The following is a 20102-nucleotide window of genomic DNA, read 5'->3' as shown; positions in this document are numbered from 1 at the left end:
CAATTTGGGGATGAGAACAATGTGAGTGTGATTTATACTTAAATAGTTTTTAACCAGAATTATTTAGTCTATGTGACTATTTCTGTGTCAAATATAATAAGATTTATTTTAAAATAGAAGGTAATTAACTATTTGAAAAGTTACAGTCTCCTTTCTAGTTTTCATCTTAATCTAATATTTTTGTTGTCTATTAAAGTTTCAATCACCATATGTATTAAATTATATATTTGTTTTATTTAAACATCACATCGCATCTCTGTAAGAACTCTTGAGATACTTCAAATTGCATTTCTTATATATAATTAGATTATGTATCCTTCGTCATATATAAAAAAAAATGGTGTCTTTAATTATTAATATCCATCTATTATTTGATAGTCATTTATTTATTTAAATAGTAATTAAAGCTAATGATTTATCGGACACCCAAACACAAAAAACAAGAAGAGAAATTAAAAAAAAAAATTGCGAAGCATTGAAAAATTATAAAACATTACAGTTTTTGTTTTAGATTTTGTACAAATCAAATTATTATATTTGACTATTATGAAACTTCGTGTGAAAACGAAAAAGAAAATGATTTATATTTGTCCATTTTAAGTCGGGATATTAAACATTTGGGTTAATTCCACCTACACCTCCTGAACTATGCTAATATTGCACACGCACCCCTCTACGTTTCATAATTCCACTTATTTCCCTTGAGGTTTTGATTTATGTAGCAAACTACCCCCTACCGTTAAGCAACTAACGGTGTCAGCATGAACAATTCTGTACAAGGTCAATTTTGCCCTTCCAATACTTAAAATGACATTTTTAACCTCATTGACCAATGCAAATTTACAAAATTACCCTTAACTTATAAACTCAAAAAGTTTAATCCAGTGTGCTCATATTATCGAACCCAAAACACCATTCACCGATTGCTTCAACTTTGTAAGTCGCCGGAATTGAGCTCACAGTATTAATCCACGCACCAAAAAATCTTCTCTATATCTTTCTGAACTGAAATCCCCTTCTCGTTGTAGAATCCTAGCCTCCCTCTCTCAATTGGAAATCTCTCTAGTTGGAATTTTGTTTTTGGAAATAACAATCTTCTCTGCATTTTTTTTGAAATTTTGTTTTTGGAAATCTCTCTCTAATTTTTTTTTTCCCTGATTTGATTTGGAAACAAAAAAGAAAAATAACAATTGAGTCGGGTTTCCAGCGAGATCAGGTGAGTTCCGGGGGAGGAATTGTCGGCGGTGAACTGATCATTTATGAACCTTGAAATCGACGGAGATGGAGTTTTCCGGCAATGTTATGACTCAAATTGCTGAAGGGTGACGGTAGTCATGCGCCGCCATCGGGTTCGATCTTCTTGCTGCCAATACAACACATGATTCAGATTTTGGGTTGAAGACTTAGACACCTCTTTCGACTTCATCAATCTTCATTCTGTTCTGCCAAACAAACCCTGCAACTACAACGTTTTTTTTTTTCCGCAATTGGATCTTGGGTCTGCTAGTGGTGTTGTTTGCAAAGGGTGATTGTGGATGGTGGTTGGTGGTCGGCCGTGGTGGTGGTAGGTTGAGGTGGAGAAACGGCGAGATCGGTTGTTGTGTATTCCATCGGTGGCGTAGTTGCTTTGTCGCCGGCGATGATGAAGAAGAAAGAAAGAAAAAAAAAAAAATATATATATATATATATATATATATATATATATAGATATAGTGTGTGGGTATATATATGTGTGTGTACGAGGGTAGAGATAGAAATTAAATGGTGTTAAGAGGGTGTAAAAGTCTTTTTTAGTTATAAATTTTAATATATAATTAAAGGGTAAAATAGTAAAATTACATATTCCCATTGGTAAATTAGACGGCGGTCACTGACAAGGGGTGTAGGTGAAATTATAAAACGTAAAGAGGGTGTGTGTGGAATATTAGCATAGTTTAAGGGGTGTAGGTGAAATTAACCCTAAACATTTTCGTATAATTATAGTTTGATGCTTGTTCCTTGAGCTGTTTAATAAGAGCTTCTGTTGTATTTTTCGAGAGTTTCCATTTATGGATTTAGCCTAATTTGTTAAGGCTTGTTTATACGCTTTAAGCTTTCTCACTCATTTAAACATTATTAAAAGAACACGGTTAAAAATTTAAGAGACACACAATATAAAAAGTAATTAGTACATATAATAACTAAATTTAAAGCCAAAAAAAGTATTTTTCTAAATCAAACAAACAAAAGGGATGATAGGACATTAGGGCATGTCATTCTTCTTCAATGCAATGTGATGAGCATATGTAACACAATGACATCCCCATTCCATTTTATTGAACTTTTTAAAATAAAAATAAATAAAAAAATTGTTTACTTCTAACAGCTATGCGGAGAGGGGGAGTTATGTAAATTTATTCAAGATAAATTGCACTGGCACTCTTGAAGTTTCGATTAATGTGATTTAGATGGGGTCAATGTTTTTTTTAATAATGACACTTCATGTGGTTTCAGATGTCATATTTACCCCTAATTATTTAATTTAATTAATTTACAAAATATCAACTCTGTTGACAAAACTATCCCATCATTAAGTCTCTTTCTCCACCCTAATCTCTAACTCTTTTTTTCTTGGTTCATTTTAGTACTTAGACGCCGACACTGCCTCTCTCTATTTTCGATCTCTCTCATTCCCCTCTTTCTTACTATGTTATAAGTATGGGTAAGTCATAACTGTTTTCAAAATATTTGTTTTTCTACTGTGGTGTTTGAGCGTCCTGGTGGTGGTTATGGTGGTGTAGTTTATGGCTTTTTTTTAAAAAAAAAATTTAATTTTAATTTTTTATTTTCTATTTTTATGTTGTGGGGGTGATTATGGTGGTATAAATATTGTTAATATATAAACTATATCTATATGTAGTTAGGAGGTTAAAGTGTAATTTTAAAATTTAAATAGAATTATTGACAAGTCAAAAGGTTAAAAAGTATTTTCATATTTTTTTTTTGGAAGGATGCCAATGCACATTTTTTAAATATCAGGAAGCATCAATGTAAAAAAAAAACCATGAACCGCATGCGCGGTCGACCAATCAGTTTTCTTTTTATAAGGGCTAAAACCTCAGAGGGTCAGTGCAATTTACCCTTTTCCTTTTATTTTCCAGCTGCGTTTCCAGCTCCCGCTAGTATATTTTTCTACGACCTTCACAGCTTCGAATTGAGAAAAAGAGGTCGAACCTATTCGATCTCTGCAAAGTTGCCATTCGGAACAATTCGCTGTGTCTCTCCTCTTGTCGAACCGGAAGCTACTAGCTGGTAACGCCAATCTCTCTTCGTTTTTCAAACTGTTAAATTAATCAAGATCAACATCTAGTCACACTTTGATTTCCTCATATTATATGAGCTTCATGAGAAGCTAGGGTTAGGGTTTCTTCACATGTGTATAATTTCAATATAAATTGTATGTATATGAAGTTTTTGTAACTTTTCGGTGCAATTTTTTTATTTTTATTTATTTTTATTTTGTGGCTACGCCGCGGTTGCAGGTCTCCTTTGTATTTGCTAGGTTTTGCATCTGTGCCCTAGAAACAATGGTATGTTACTCACATAAATTGAATCTTTATTTATCGATTTTATATATTTGACTTTGTTTTCACTCACACTCGATTTATTGGTGTTGCAGCTTCCGCTGTCTCTGCTCAAGACCGCCCAAGGGCATCCTATGGTATTACATTTTATGATCTATATTGTCACATTTTTCAGTTTTTTAAGTACCTCCTAGGTTCCATGGAAAAGGATAAGGGAAAATTAGGGCTCAGTCATAGCTATGTATATAGCAATGTGTGTTTTACTGTAAATCTTGGATAAAATTCTTAGCTAAGAAACATGGACATTGGGCAGAGTGATACTAAAAATTCTTAAGAAATAGCTAATGGTGGTTTTAATATGGTTACATGGTATGCACCCTTATATCATGCTACAGTTTGATTGCAATATATATTATTTTGCTGTTAAAAATTACATATACATACATATTGATAACTAGAAATTCAATGCAAGTATATATGTATATGTTGTATATATGTCCATATATATATAAGAAAATAACATATATATGCATAATTATTTAAAAGAAAAAAAATTGAGTATGGAAGGAGTATTTGGATATAAATAAGATTCCCTAATAAAAGTTCCCATTCTTCATAGATTCTTAGCTTTGAGAAAGAAAATGACTTGCAAAAAGATTGCTCTGAATATATATTTATGGATAAAAAGAGACTTGGTGCAAAATATTCTTAGACCTATGCCACGTGCGTGCTTTCCGTGCTTCTTTGCAATTACGTATTTTCTTACTGGTTGTGTTGTGACAGTTGGTGGAACTGAAAAATGGGGAGACCTACAATGGACATTTGGTTAATTGCGATACTTGGATGAACATCCATCTCCGAGAAGTCATCTGTACCTCTAAGGTCTTTAATCCTTTCGTTGGTGTTATTCCTTTTCTCTTTCATGATCTATTGTAATTTCTTTTATATATGTGTGTGTGTGTGTGCGCGCTATGTATATATACGCGCACCCCTCAAATGGTTGAGACACTGTTTTGTTGAGTTGAGTGCACATAACATTGACTTTCTTTTCCAACTCAAAATGCAGGATGGAGATAGGTTTTGGCGAATGCCTGAATGCTACATCCGGGGGAATACAATCAAATATCTTCGAGTTCCAGATGAGGTATGCTTATAGCTTCTGAACTTTTGCAAACATTCAAGCTACTATACCTCCTTGTTTATACACGTGTGTATGTTCTCTTAACGTTTGTGAACGCGTCTTCATTTGTTTAGCTGATTAGTAGAAAATTTATGTTTGTCCATAAAACATAATTCCTTATTCACCATATTTTTGGTATTTAAAATGTCAGGATTCTTGCCATGGTCTGTGGGGAAACTAATTTAGCCTTGACATGTGTCTGATACATCTTTGATGTGTACATGATTTAATATTAAATATATAATTTTAACACTTGTTGGGTACTCATTGGGCATTCGCTAGCATGTGACCTACCGGTTTAAAGATGTTGTGTATGACTTTATTTTAACACGAGAAAAATAGTAGTTATTAGGAAATATATAATTAAACAGTGGGTGTGGGAAGAGGAGTGGAGTCGTTATAATTGTGTGTCTATTTATACATAAACCTGTATACCTAAATACATACAGACACATATATGCACATTTCTGGGCCCTTGTCATGTCTATGTTGATGGTGATTATTAGTTATCATGATTCATGGATTGCCAATTTTATGGTACAGCCATGATAGAATATATATATATATATATATATATATATATATATATATAGGTAGATAGATAGATAGATATATATACCTTGATCATACATTAATGCTTGTTATTTGTAATATAATTTTATATGTGCTTTTTCTCGGTTGCTATGGCATCGCTTACTCCATGTCTGTCTTTTATTTATTTTTCCCAATTGGCATGCCTATTTGTATATACTGATTCTTGTGTTCATGTCATCCTTCATAGGCAGGAGACTTTTTTTCCTTCTTCTGTTGTAGAAAATCAGTTGGCTTTAGCTTCTTATTTCTCTATCTTAATTAGCTAACAAATGAGAATGTGTTATGTATTCTCAACAAGAATTTTGTTTTGTATTGTGATACTTATAGATTAGTTTGTCCTGTAAATTTTGATAAGTATCAGCAAAGTTTGCTCATGCTTTCTTGGATATACATTGAAACTTCACACTGCTATATATGCTTGGTTTAGTGGTTGGATGTTTTAGCAAAATTGTTGGGATCTCTTATAAAATTCTAATTTTTCCTTCACCAAATGTTTGTGTTTGCTCTGCGAATTATTTGGACAATCGATCTGGAGAAAATTTTCATGTTTCTGTTACTTGAAAACGCTTTGAGTAGAAGTGCAGGCAGCATTTCTTTTTCGGTTATAGGTTCTTGCTTATATGGATAAATTCTTAGCATGTTTTCCTATATTGGTGTGAAGAGGTGGTAGCAGTACAGTGTTTGTTCGAATTCTTAATTGGAATCTCGTGTTGTGATTTGAATATACGTGAATCCTTGAATATCTTGAAAAATATTTTGTTAACTATTTGTCAGCTTCAATAATTACAATAGATGTGCTTGGCCAATCAATATATTATGTCTAATGAATGATCTAAATGAATATTTGATTGCACGTAGGTGGAGAAACTAGGAAGAGTTATGTAGATTAATTATTAGTTTTAGAATTTGATGTGACTGAAGTTTTGGATTTGAAATTTGAGAAAATTATAATTTGTGAATGCAGCAATATATAGCAACAAAATAATGAAAAGATTATTTTATGAAGCTGTTGGATCAAACTGCATCTCATCTTGTAATTTATGTCTAGTTGCAAGATCAAAAGCAGAATAAGATTAGAAGTTAGAAGTTGTCTTCTTTAAAAGTTCTGAGGATAGGAGGGTTGCAGATTCCATGCCTTTTGGTGACATTCACCAATTTCTCTACCAAACATAAAAATTAATGAAGTAACTGAAAGGTGTTTAGTAGCAGTGTTGGTTGGACACTGATAATTAGTAAAATTTATGTCTATAGCACGGGGAAAGATTGGTCAGGGACAAATCCAGGCAGATGCATTGTAACAAGCCATCCTTATGTGCATTGGGTGGCTGGAATTCATACCCAGCAGAATGAATGGCCCCATTTGGTAGAAGATCTCATGTGCTGGTTTAACGTTTGGGGGCAGGATGACCATCCTACAGTTGTTTATAAAATGAAGGTGGTAGAAGCCATGTTTTAGGACATAATGTGATTGAAGATACATGAGGATTTGAATTCTACTCTTCTAGCTCTTCATTTTAAAATAAATTAAGAAACCATGGTGCATGGTATGTGACCAATATTGCATGGATTGGTTGTTTACTTGTGCTTTATTTTGGTTGCTTGCGTGGTTTATATTGCATTAATATTGTATTTGTAATGTACTGATACAAAAGATCTTTATTGTTTTTGGTCCACCTGTTGTTTAGTCGCAGGGCATTTTTGGTGGTGATACAGAATAGTTATAGTTGACACTGAAAGTAGTGCCTGACAGAAGCAATGTTTTTTTGTTGCCTTAATTGCGACAAAGAATACTTAATAAAGCAGTATATATTATTTCTTGTTACAATATTTCAGGATTCATTTATACTTTTGGAGTTATGTTGCCTTGTGGAGGTGTTTGAATGCCATCTTTATGTCTTTCAGATGTGTGTTCTCTTTTGTTTTTATTATCAGTGGTTATGATTGTCCTTTGAATGTTTGAGTTGGTTTTCACCTGAGTGGTTTTATGTCTTGATTTTTCAGGTCATTGATAAGGTTCAGGAAGAGACCAAGAGTCGTTCTGGTATATACTGCATTCTTCTTTTTTAGCCTTGCATTTAAAAAATGATTTTGTCTTTCTTCATATTTATTAAAATGAGAAAGGTTGCAATTTATGGCTCTTGGCAAACACAATCAGAAAAATGTATCCTCTTCCTATTTCTGGACTTTGTTTGGATTTGAATTATAACCAATTAACCATATGATTCATTTTGTTACGTGAATATCATTGTTTAGGCACAGTGCTCCTTATTGTGATTACTGTAACCCTTTGTAAGTTTATATATGATCTGGTTTTGGATGGAAATGGTTTAGCTCATATATGCCTTCTTTCACTGCTTTAGGTGACTTGAGATTCTTATACTTTCTTTTACCTGTTCTTTGCATTTACCAATGGCCATTAGCCCAATGGTATAACCTCTTTACCCTCAAAGAGGAGGGGAGGGTAGGGGTTCAAGCCCCTGCATGGGCAATGTGTGTGTGAGTACTTTCCTGATTAAGAAAAAAGAAAAGAAAGAGATTTTTATACTCTCTGGCTGTGTTAAGTTCTTATAGTAACAGTGTTTTATATGTTATTTATTGCTTGTAATTATTTCCCTTATTTGTTTGATGTCCTGGATTATTCTGATTCCTCTTCTTGTTTGTTTGCGCAATCATAGGAGTGAAATTTTTTTTGGAAGAAGTTTTCGTTGATCAATTCAATTGACATTTCAGATAGGAGGCCTCCTGGAGTAGGGCGTGGGAGAGGAAGAGGTAGAGAGGATGGCACTAGTGGGAGGCCAACAAAGGGCATTGGCCGGGGCCTAGATGATGGAGGTGCTAAAGGGATGGGTGGAGGTCGAGGTCGGGGTGGCATTGGTGGGAGAGCTGGTGGAAACAGAGGTAAAACCTTTTATTCAGAGTTGTCACTTGAATAGGAATTTCTAGTTTTCTTTCACATATTGCATATTGACACTACAAGTTCTTTTCACCGGTGATGTAATCTGGTCTGGCCCTATTCAAGTGAATCTTTACTTGATTATTACTCGCACACATTGGCATAGGGCCATCAAAAGGCCAAGTGTGCCTCGATTTTCTTACATGTTCGGCTCTTTGTGTCTTTTGCCTTTGTATTAAGGATTCGAGTCTTCTTCACTTGCAAACTTGAGCCTCTTAATAAAGCTTATTTTCCTTAACTTTGTTTGGACTGGTGAATAGGTGGAGGAGGGCGTGGCAGATGAAACAAAGCTGAGACGCCAAACAACTCAAGGGGCTACTTTGCGAATTTTTAAAGCATTGGCTCCATCATGCCTCAAGCGGCGTTATGAAAAATTTTCATTTTGGATATTTTGTTATTCGTAAGCTTTTGTACTTGGTAAGATATAAATGACACAATAGTCCAGGAATGGTTCAGGAGATCGTTTTCAAGTGAGGGATAGAGTACCACATTAAAGGGCCAATCTTTCTATATGTTTTTAATTTGTCTCTGGTGATTACAGTTGTCGGGCTTATGCGTTACTCACCCGTCCGCCACGGAAAACCACTTCCCGTCCAATTTGCATGTGTTAAGCAGGTTAGAGTCTCTCTCAACATGTGAGGAAGCTCAAGTTGGATATTTGACATTCCTCAAAATATTCGGGGATATATGTTTGATGTTTTTTTCTTTCAAACAGTTCAATATTCTTTTAGCACTTTCACCGTTACAACACACTAAATTTTTAAATTAAAAATATTTTTTAAGTGGTTGAAATACTATGATGGTAAAAATTCATCTATTTTTTTACTCAAGTGATCCTTTAGTTTTATACAGTTCTCCGATGCTTATAAGCAGGTTAGAGTCTCTCTCAACATGTGAGGAAGCTCAAATTGGATATTTGACATTTCTCAAAATATTGAGGGATATATGTTTGATGTTTTTTTCTTTCAAACAGTTCAATATTCTTTTAGCACTTTCACCGTTACAACGCCACTAAATTTTTAAATTAAAAATATTTTTTAAGTGGTTGAAATACATGTGCTGTAATTTCACGACTGTGATGGTAAAATTTCATATATTTTTTACTCATTTATCATTAAAAATTGTGAAATTTCAAAGTAAATAGGGTTTTATTCGACCACTCTAGATAAAGGGATGTCAAAAAAGCCATTTAGTGCGAGTGTGATCACATTGGAGAGCCATTTAGTGCGAGTGTGATCACATTGGAGAAGACAAGACAAAGGATTAGCTCCAATTTCCATATCCAACTCACTTCCATCTCCGTGTTCTTCGGACTCTGCGTATTAGTTGTGAGGAGATGGTCAAATCGTGGATTGATTCGTCGATCAAAGGGGCCAAAGAACCATTAAAGTTTGTTAAAAGAGTTCCTTCTACCCTAAAAAAAAAAAATCATCCAAAAGATTCACCCACAACTAATTAAAACAACTTAATAATTAAAACAGTAATTGGAAAAGCAATAATCAAAGGGGCTAAAGAACCATTAAAGTTTGTTTACTACTTATTAATTAAAACAACTTAATAATTAAAACAGTAATTGGAAAAGCAATAATCAAAGGGGCTAAAGAACCATTAAAGTTTGTTAAAATGGTTCCTTCTACCCTTAAAAAAAAAATAAAAAATCATCCAAAAGATTTCACCCACAACTACTACTTAATGATTAAAACAGTAATGGAAAAGCAATAATAAACAAAGCAACTGAAAGCAGTAATATATAATAAGCCGGAAATAACATTGTCCCTTCGGAACTTTATATATATATAAGAAAAATATTGTCCCTCTTGAACTATATATATATATATATATAAGAAAGTGATATCCCTCTGCGACTGATCATAGTAGAATTATATACCTGTGTCTTCTTTTCAGCTCAGTTTGAGATATACCATACAAAAACGATTGGTATATTTGTCAAAGCATCCCAACATTTTTGTGAAGTGCATCTCAATTGGACAAAAGTGGATAGACGGTTCCACTAGAGAAGATTCAGGTCCCTAGAACTAGCTAGTTTTTATGATGTTCCCTTGCAGACTAATTAATAATAATAGGGTCCCACCGGACGTGCCAATTTAATTTCATTATTTTTTACTAGGGAGGGATTGCCCAGAAAACCAGTCCCTCTAGGAATGTGAAGTCATTCGCCTAGACAAAACCTTAACAGGTCATTAAACAGCCCACAAATAGTATTTCTTCACTCCCAAATGAACCACAACACATCAACATGCCACTCATGTCTAAAATATTTAGCAGATGTGGATAGCAGAAAAACAGAAAACTTGGAAAGCTCACATAAACCAAAGATATATGAAGTCGGAACACGCTACGTCCTATCAGATTTATCAATCCATGAAACCAATAGCAAATAATACAACATCCAAATTTAGGTTAACATATGGAAAAAGAGGCAGCCTCTCAAGACCAGAACCCCAATGGTTGTGAACATTAGTTTGGGCGAAATCAACACTCACTCCGTTAGAAAATTTCATTCTTTCATCCCGGTCACAAGGTGAAGAAACCTAACCCACTAGCAAAGCCATGTTATACTGCACTATCATTTAGACTGACATTTCATGAGCTTGGTGCAGCTTCAGCTTTTCCTTCTGGAGCTCCTCCCACATGTTCTGGCTTTGCTTCCTCTCCTGCCTTGTTAATGTCTTGCTCTTCCGGCTTTGACACTTCTTGATCTATTCAAAGAGAAGAAAGGAAAATGAATACCATCTTTCACTCTAAACTAAAATATCCAAATCCTTAAAAAAAAAAAAAAAAAAAAGATAGACAATACAATCAAAACTGTACTGATTCATCGATTGCTGACAAGTCTGTCTGCAACATAGATCCCCTCTGGATCATCTTCTCAACCAGCTGATTGACACATTCATTAAGATCGGAATACACACTGATTTCTCTCCTGCACTTACAGGTGTCTCTTAAGACAACTCCAGATCCATTATCCCTTCCTTCCACCGACTCTGGCTGATTTTTTAATCCCAGTTTTATTTTTCTTTTAGAGGTTGGGGGACAGCAATCAACCTGGCCCCACTCAACTCAAAATCACTTCAAATTCTAGAGATTCAATTGATATACCGGTTAGAAGAATCTAGCAGAGCCATGAAGAATTTTCATGGCCCAAAACAACTGCAAATCCAAGCAGCTCGAAACATTACAAATGTCAACCAGAAACTGAGGATTGTTACGACAATGATGCCATGCCTGTCGACACCTTTTGTCCACCCACCAAAATTCCAATACATCAACACATTCATTTCCCAGTGGTGAAGAACACCAGAGGCATCAAGCCAGTGTAATTTGACATTAATTGCCAATGAAAAACTATTTCTCTAATTAGTGCTTAAGGCATGTTCCCTCCCTGAATGCCAAAGGGGACCCATTGAGGAAATGAAGAAAAATCTAATGTTATGCCCTAAAAAATGCTTGGAGGGTCACTACCTTTTGTTTATGCTGGGGTTTGTGGCGTGAGAGAAATAGGAGATCTTTTGATGGAGAGTAATCTCTATTTAGTCTCTCAAATACAATACACTGTCTGCTTTATTTTTTTTGGGTTAATGGGCAAAATTGTAAATCTATGGGGGATCTTTTGGATTTTGTGGATTGCTTGAAATTTGTGTCACCTTGGGCGTCCCTTGTCCCTTGTATTCTTTTGGGTTCGCTCCCCTTTTTGAGCACCTTTAATGATATCTTACTTGTCAAAACAAAAAACAGAACCAAAAAAAAGAGTATGTAACGGCCAAGTTAAGTGGGTCACCATTGTTTTACCCCCCATCTACATGAAGACTGATTGAATATCCACGATCAAAGATAAATTGAAGACAGAAGATAGCTACAAGATCAAATGGTTAACTTTAAGAAAATCAAGAATGCATGTTTCAAGCACCTTTTATCAATTAAATTTGATTGAGTGAACTTGCACTTGTTTTGAAAAACTTTGACCTAATTGACCTTAGTTTCTCGAAAGTTAAGTGCCCTAATGTGATTTTATTATTAAAAATATGTTAACTTACTTCAGAAAAAAGAGGTTTATGCCTCAGTTTCATAGGTATTGAGAACTTAGCTTCCTACATGGGAGGAACCATTCACCCCATGGAGGACTGACCGATTCAAGCCCAATGAGATAGTATTGCTCCTCATCGTTTCTTGGATATCTTACTTGCATGGTTTGGATATTTCCATGTCACCAAGTTTGAAAAGACTTCATCTTTCAAAATCAAAAATAAAAATAAAACTAAATGAAGAAGTTTAAACTTACTTCTAAAATCTACTCTATATTTTCTAAACCATATAAGTAGCCTATTAGGGTTTGTCTATAGCAGCATCTCACAAACAACACATGAAAGCAACAACACATGAAAGCATGATTCATCATGGTCACAATTTTCTTTCTTCTTACACGCCCTTTGTGAGTTGATCATGTGTAATCATCATATGTGTTCTTTGATTCATGAATTTTATTTTTTTTTTATTTTTTTATTTTTTTTGTGAATAGCAACGGAGTGAAAGTGACCCCATAGTATCTATACCATCATGCATCATGTGGAGACCTTGGCTCGACTGAGCAGATGAACACTTGCTACTCATGGAAGCCAGAGTTGGCAAATGATCACTTTGAGAGGAGTGCATAGCATACAGACGGATTCATCAATCACAGTAGATAGGCTTGTGACCACAAGGATCAAGTGTAATATCGAATAAAGGTAAATCAACTTAAGTGATACTTCGAGATAAAAGTTTGCAACTTGGAGTTCTACTTTTTCCTTATTTGCACCTAGACTGGCCCCTGCTTTTCTTGGTTAGTATTTTCCACGTTAAAAACTGCAATATTTTCTTATTACTTTAGTATAATTAACCACGCGGAATGAAAACTAATCATAAGAATTAAAACTACAAGAAATGCTATCATGAGAGCCCTCTCAAGACAAGAGACATGAGCTCTGCTTCTTTAACTACTGGATAGAAAGATGTATTAAATAATTCATTTGACTTTTCAAATATCACAAAAAAAAAACTCTCAATCCAGTGCTTAAATATGCTCATGCCCCTTGTCATGAGAGGGCTCACTTGATAGCATTACTCTAAAATTGGACCTATTTCGTCTGCCAGCTTAACTACATGTCCTCTTCGTTGTTTCGAGTGCATAACTCTTATTTGTACCAAGAATGGTCCCTGGTTTTCTCAGTTAGTTTTCTCATGTAAAAACTGTTATATATTCTTTATTACTTCTTTATTACTTTACTAATCAGAAGAACTAAAACTATTAGTTGATTAATCATACATGGTGCAACAAATTGAGACATAAAGTTACAACTATTCACCCCTCTTGGTCTTTCAGCAGAGCTACACGTCCGCTTGGTTGTTTCAAGTGCATAACTCTTTACTTTGGATCAAGGCAAGGCCTTTCGGTAATGATACGTATTTCACCTCTCAACAGCAGGTAGTAAGAAAGACGTATTCCTCGTGTCAGGCAAAAGAATAACACAAAGAGAACCAAAATTTCTCTCCAACTAATTCCGTCTTCCATCTTTACTTCTCATATAATTAAAGGACATTATCCTAACCTATAGCAATTACTTCCAAGGGTGTTTAAGCTCTAGAGACATTGCATCTACCTCTCAAAAGGTAGTAACATAGCCCAAAGAGTTGGGATTGAGAGGAATAATATTCCTACCTAACACAATTCTTGTTGAAGCTCATCCGGCGTTTTCCGGCTCATTTCAGCAGTAACACAATAATTTCAGTGTTAGCATTCCTTTATCAGCTTCATTTATGTTATGTGGTGGGTTCCAGGCTCCAGCCATGCAACCCCTCTTTACTGACTAATGTCATGAATCCTTAAATCACTTTTCCTTATAAGGACCTGTTCAACTTATACGTTATCATCAAGAGAACCACAAAGTTCTCTACGTGGCTCATAATGCACCTATAGGCTTCATGTGTTTTCTGGGGTGATACATGCCTCTGTAAAACTCGTTCTGAAATTGTTCATCATTCAATTATTCTTTTAGTTGCTCATGCTTAATCTTTGTACCCATAAAACATATTATTTCCATGTCGAAGTTGAACTTGTTGCACAAACTCGGTTATGAAACATTATTTTAAAAGGGTACACAGCTGTCAGCAAAGTCAAAACTTAAAATTTGGAAATGATTCCAAATGACAAGAAGAAAACACAGAAGAAATTCACTAGAGCAGTGCTTTATCAGACTACTTGTGTATGAGGATATAGCAACATATTTAAAAATGTGTAGTATGTATTCGTGCATGAATGTGTAGTTTCTTGTGGGAGTGGGCACTGGGCACACTACTTATAGACCCCCGACACCAATAATCCTACAATTATGCTTGTAATTTTAGCTCAAATTTGAACACATTAACAAGAAAAATCAATCAACAAATAAAGTAGTCAAAACCATTCATCATATAGTATTGCTTTCAGAATAAATACCTTCATCATCACTATCATCGAAATCATCACCCATGCCGCCCATGCCTCCCATGCCTCCCAAGCCTCCCATGCCGCCCATGCCTCCCAAGCCGCCCATGCCTCCCAAGCCTTCCATGCCGCCCATGCCGCCCATGCCACCCATGCCTCCCAAGCCGCCCATGCCACCCATGCCTCCCAAGCCGCCCATGCCTCCCATGCCGCCCATGTCACCAAATTTCTAAAAAACACATCAATAAGAAGAAAATTAAGAATAGACTCCTACTAGAAACCCAAATATAAAAAGACCAGTTAATATATCATTACCGAGAAATCCATTCCACCTAAATCCAAATCAGCAGGACCTAATAACACATGAATTGTAAGTTAAAATATTAATTAAAGACATCCTGTTTTTAACATCATAAAGAACAGCTTGAGATAATAAATTATAAACTACGAAGTGGAATACCAGTATCATCATCTTCATCCGCCCATTTGTCCCAATCTACTTTCAAGTAGTGTGGTGCCTTATCATCTCCACGCAATAGTTTCTTCCACCATTTCTGCTCTGCCTTCTCCAAAACACAGAATATATTCCTCATACCTATATTTATTTTGCTTTCCTGCAACAATAAAAATAAAAATAATAAGTCAAGAGGGCCAAGCAAATGTAGAGCAAAGAAAACATTTAAAAGCAATTTTACACATTAGTAACTCTGATTAGAAGCAAAGACAGGCACACTTGCAATTCAATGTATCCCCCGAGAGCTCTGATTTTCTAAAAGCCATCCCAATTTGATTACACTAGAAATAGGAAGCACAATGAAAATTCAAACTGATTTCTGATAAATAAAAAAAAAACCCCACTCTCCAAATTGGAAGCACAACTAAAATTCAAACTGATTGCTGATAATAAATCAACTCTCCATCACCGTTCAAGGATTTTAGAAAGAATTGAGGGCAGAGGCAGCCTCTTACCTCTACATTAACCTTATCATAAAGGTCCAACTTCAGTTCATAAAGGTGGTTCTCTGCTCCAGCACTAGCTGAGAATGTGAAAACCCCATCTGGCTCAAGATTGACCTTTGCATCCTTTGCATCTGACAAAAGCACCGTGACAAAAACCTTGTCCACCCTTTGGGCCCACTTCACTTCAGGATGACGGCTGAAAATTTTGGATAATATTAGGAGATAGATAACCACAAGCAAATATTACAAAATAATAAATAAATCAAAAAAAAGGACCGAAAGTGAGAAAAGGAGGAAGGAAAAATCAATTCGTTTGCACATTCAATTGGACCAAAAGCTAGAAAGATGGTTGAAAACACATGTAGTTCACAAGATTTTCCTACATAAATCTCATATAAAGGAGTTTCATTTTTTTTTTTTCCATAAACATGGAGTTTATTATCAGAAATCAGTTTGAATTTATTATTGTTTTAGCCCAATTCCAAGTCAGATTATTGTTTTGGCCACATGGAGAACCTTTCTTTTTTCCCAATACTGTATCTGCAAAATGGATGGATTTTTTGTATCCCTCAAAATATAAATAAAAGAATCCATATTCCATTAATTCAATTAACTAACATAATTTAATATTGAAAAATTACATAAGCAAATACTATCCAAGCTCAAATAAAACCAAATCAGATCAATATGAATATGAACACAATGTTAGTAGAAAGTGTAGAGAAATAAGGAACTTATGGAACATGGAGAAGCAGAAGAGAATGAAAATGAAATTATAGAATTAACTATTGAAAAAAAAAAAAAAAAAAAAAAAGGAGAAGAAGAAGAAAAAGAAAAAGAGGAAGGGATAAAATTAACCCCTCATCGCAATTGGGTAACTAGGAAAGGAAAGGAAAGGAAGGACAGCATTTTCATCTTGTCTGGGAAAGACAGTAAAAAAAAAAAAAAAAGGAAAAAATGTTTTATTATATATGTGAAAATGATAAAAGAAGAATTAGCTGGTTCTAAACAGTAGGGACAAAATCAATAATCACTAACTTTGTTGTCCTTTACCTATAATTCCTTTCACTCATCAAAGGTTGGTAAAAGAACACTACTCAAGGGGTTAAACAACCCCTCCTCCTTTCATTTCCCTTCTCCTTTTTAACCAAACATGAGAAACTATTCTTCCTACTCCTGTCCTTTGGTTCAAACTCCCTCAACCCAAATACACTCTTAGTAATGCCAAAATGACATATACCTGTTTTACCTTACTCCACACAATATCAGACAACGGATTCCATCTAATTGCTGCTGACAATTTTGATTCTCAAAACACCACATTTCATCATTTCAACTAAACTGAAAAAATAATGTTACTCCGTGAGAAGCTAAATAAAGAAACATAATCGCTTATAGACGGTGTCAGATCTATGGACCACTTTTTTCCTCTTAAACACAAATATAAATATACTAAATAATGGAAAAAGAAAAAGAACAAGAGGCCGTTCTGAACCTTTTTCTGAAATTCTTCATAGAGAGGCAGCACATAAACCCTAATTATTAAAGTTGCAACTAATATCACTATTTTCCAGTCAATCAATGAATTCATTTAAGAATAAACACACAGAGATTAGGGAAAGGGGAAGAAGAAACAGAAAAGGCCACAGTTACGCAAAGTAAACAAAACCAGGATACAGTTATAGCTGCCACAAAACATACATATCATGAACAATTAACGAAAACTAAATATGCTAAACTGGATTTTCGAGAAAATGTAAAGCAGAAAGTAATATACAACTAGTAAATTTTGATCTATTATCATCCACTGAACTAAGCTTATATTGCGAACTCTGATGTAAAATAATAAAAACTACCAATACAACATGTGATTTGAGGGATAAAACCCCCTTTTTCTTCTTCTTTTTTTTTTTTCCTTCCGTTCACGTTTTCTCGGAATCCAAACAGAAAATTAGAAAACTACAATAAAGGATCAAAGCATACATTCACAAGTCTACATACATCAAACGAAGGAGATCAGAGAAGGGAGAGAGAGACTACCTCATCTTTGCTTTCTCGAAGAGGAAAGTAGAAATGTAAAACCCTAGAAACAGAGTGCGAGTTGTGAGACGTACAAAGCGTCGCTTCGAAGTAAATAGAGCTCTTAAAAGTTTGCTAAAGCACACTGAAGCTTGTGGAAGGTGTGACTGACGCATCTTAGCATCTCTATATCGGACACTTGTAAGTGTTTTATTGGGTTAAATGGATCAACGTCAACCTTTTGCTAGATTCGGTGAATCGGACGGTCCAAATTAATAAGGTGTATGTACGGTCTTCACCGCTGTCTCTATTGCGTTCCTGTATCTTTTTGCCCTTTTGGGACTCGATGTTTAAGATTTCAGAATAAATTTTGTAATTATCTTATTATTATTATTATTTTTCCTGTAATTATCTTATTATTAAGGATATTTATTTGATCCGTGATTCAATTGGATCCACGTAGTTGGAATTAATTATTACTTTATACATTGAGTGTTGGATTCTATAGGATCGAATGGTTCACGAATTTGAATCTCTAAAAATTATATCTGATCCTTTTCTTTACTTATATAAAATTATAGATATATTTAGTCATGTTATGCTGTTGTTAATTAATCCGATCTAATCTAACATTTCATTGATGAGATCAGATTGGTTTAAAGTTCGTGTTGGATGGGATTGGTGTGAAATCTGAATTAATTTTGATTTGATTTTATATCTAAATTCGAATTATTCTGGTATGTGTGTACTCCTACTAGTTAACTTTTATAGTGTACTCTTTTGATATAAGATTGAAAAAATAAGTTTTACCGAAAAATATAAATAAAAGTTTATGTGTATATATGTACTAGTAAAACAGAAAAGTTATTTTATAATTTTAATTAAAAAAATATTAAGGTAAATTCATTTTTTCAAATAATTGACTAATAAATTTTTTTTAAGTATTTTTCATTCAAATGGGTCTTTTCCTTCACCACTTGATGTGAAATGTATTGTCAAGATTAAAATTTAAAAGTAAAATCACAAGTTTAAGGGGTTGTAATTATTTGTATAATATGTATATAATTAGAGAATGAAATATATAATATTTAAAAACTTATAGAGAATGAAATATATAATATTAGAAAACTTATTTTTTTAGTTAATAAATTCTGATATGACATAATTAAACAAACACAAAAAAAAAATTAACATGATTGATGCAATTCAAAAAATAAAACACAATTAAACAAACACAAAAAATACAAATAAAAAATAAATCAATATGATTAATGCAAGTCAAAAAATAATGTACCTATAGTAAAATAAAGAATTTTGAAATAGGCTGCGAAACAGATCAATCAAAATAAATTACGATGGAACCATTCCAAAGAAAAAACCTATGCAATTCAAATAAATTACTACCAAAGTTGAAACAAAACATAATGTATCTCTTATTTTATTATTGGTAAATTATTTTATCTATCAATGATTTGAAATATCCTAATTGAATTTCAATTAAATAATTACTTATTTAATTTTAATTAGTAATTTATTTAATGATTTGAAACATCTTGATTGAATTTGAATTAAACAATTACCTATTTAATTTTAATTGATAATTTATTTTATTATTTGGTAAATTATGTTATTAAATAATTACCTATTTTATTTTAATAAGTAACTTATTTATTTTAATTGACAACTTATTTTATAATTTGAAAAATTATTTTATTATTTTATCTATAAATAATTTGAAACATCTTGACTGAATTTCAATTAAACAATAACCTATTTAATTTTAATTGTTAATTTATTTAATGATTTGAAACATCTTGATTAAATTTCAATTAAATAATTAACTGATTTATTTTGTTCGGTAAATTAATTTATTTTTTATCTATAAATGATTTGAAACATCTTGATTGAATTTCAATTAAACAATTACTTATTTAATTTTAATTGATAATTTATTTAATGATTTGAAACATCATGATTAAGTTTCAATTAAACAATTACCTGATCTATTTCATTTGGTGACTTATTTTATTATTTGCTAAATTATTTTATTAGTTTATCTATAAATGATTCGAAACATCTTGATTGGAAGATTTCAATTAAACAATTATCTACTTAATTTTTTTATTTAGGACTCCTAACTCTACCTATGTATTGTTTCCCATTTATTTAATGATTTGAAACATCTTGATTGAATTTCAATTAAACAATTACCTATTAAATTTTAATTGATAATTTATTTTATCATTTGGTAAATTATTTTATTAAATAATTACCTATTTTATTTTAATAGGTAACTTGTTTAAATTGATAATTTATTTTATTATTTGGTAAATTATTTTATTAAATAATTAC

At 33.2% G+C, this 20102-nt stretch overlaps 2 protein-coding genes across 2 annotated transcripts; one reads left to right on the top strand and one right to left on the bottom strand.

The window, feature by feature from the left end:
- Positions 1-3097: 3097 nt before the first annotated feature.
- LOC132306238 (probable U6 snRNA-associated Sm-like protein LSm4) lies at positions 3098-9023 on the top strand. The gene is made up of 8 exons (XM_059803559.1): positions 3098-3291; positions 3522-3569; positions 3659-3700; positions 4347-4445; positions 4630-4707; positions 7339-7378; positions 8068-8235; positions 8551-9023. Exons 2-8 carry the CDS (start codon positions 3567-3569, stop codon positions 8571-8573), a joined length of 453 nt encoding a protein of 150 aa, XP_059659542.1. The 5' UTR covers positions 3098-3291; positions 3522-3566; the 3' UTR covers positions 8574-9023.
- A 1560-nt stretch (positions 9024-10583) lies between these two features.
- Positions 10584-17941, bottom strand: LOC132306236 (uncharacterized protein Os08g0359500-like). The gene is made up of 6 exons (XM_059803557.1): positions 17772-17941; positions 15741-15927; positions 15232-15385; positions 15087-15124; positions 14784-15000; positions 10584-11010 (listed from the first exon to the last, which is right to left on the bottom strand). The coding sequence occupies exons 1-6, from the start codon at positions 17924-17926 to the stop codon at positions 10895-10897; spliced, it is 867 nt and encodes a 288-aa protein (XP_059659540.1). The 5' UTR covers positions 17927-17941; the 3' UTR covers positions 10584-10894.
- Between the last annotated feature and the right edge of the window lie 2161 nt (positions 17942-20102).

The sequence above is a fragment of the Cornus florida genome, unplaced genomic scaffold (genome assembly GCF_030987335.1).
Source record: "Cornus florida cultivar Cherokee Brave unplaced genomic scaffold, ASM3098733v1 CherokeeBrave_3.0.0_Hap2_Chr05, whole genome shotgun sequence".
NCBI lineage: Eukaryota > Viridiplantae > Streptophyta > Magnoliopsida > Cornales > Cornaceae > Cornus > Cornus florida.
The sequence above is the reverse complement of the archived record's forward strand: the minus strand, read 5'-3'. Positions and strand labels throughout refer to the sequence as shown.

What these genes read in the sequence shown, in the direction of transcription:
- LOC132306238 (XM_059803559.1), top strand. An exon ending in AGAGACCAAGAGTCGTTCTG is followed by an intron (nt 7,379 to 8,067) that starts GTATATACTGCA and finishes TTGACATTTCAG; the next exon opens with ATAGGAGGCCTCCTGGAGTA. An exon ending in GAGAGCTGGTGGAAACAGAG is followed by an intron (nt 8,236 to 8,550) that starts GTAAAACCTTTT and finishes ACTGGTGAATAG; the next exon opens with GTGGAGGAGGGCGTGGCAGA.
- LOC132306236 (XM_059803557.1), bottom strand. Translation starts at nt 17,926, where the DNA reads ATGCGTCAGTCACACCTTCCACAAGCTTCAGTGTGCTTTAGCAAACTT. An exon ending in ATGATAAGGTTAATGTAGAG is followed by an intron (nt 15,386 to 15,740) that starts GTAAGAGGCTGC and finishes TTATTGTTGCAG; the next exon opens with GAAAGCAAAATAAATATAGG. An exon ending in TAGGTGGAATGGATTTCTCG is followed by an intron (nt 15,001 to 15,086) that starts GTAATGATATAT and finishes TGTGTTTTTTAG; the next exon opens with AAATTTGGTGACATGGGCGG.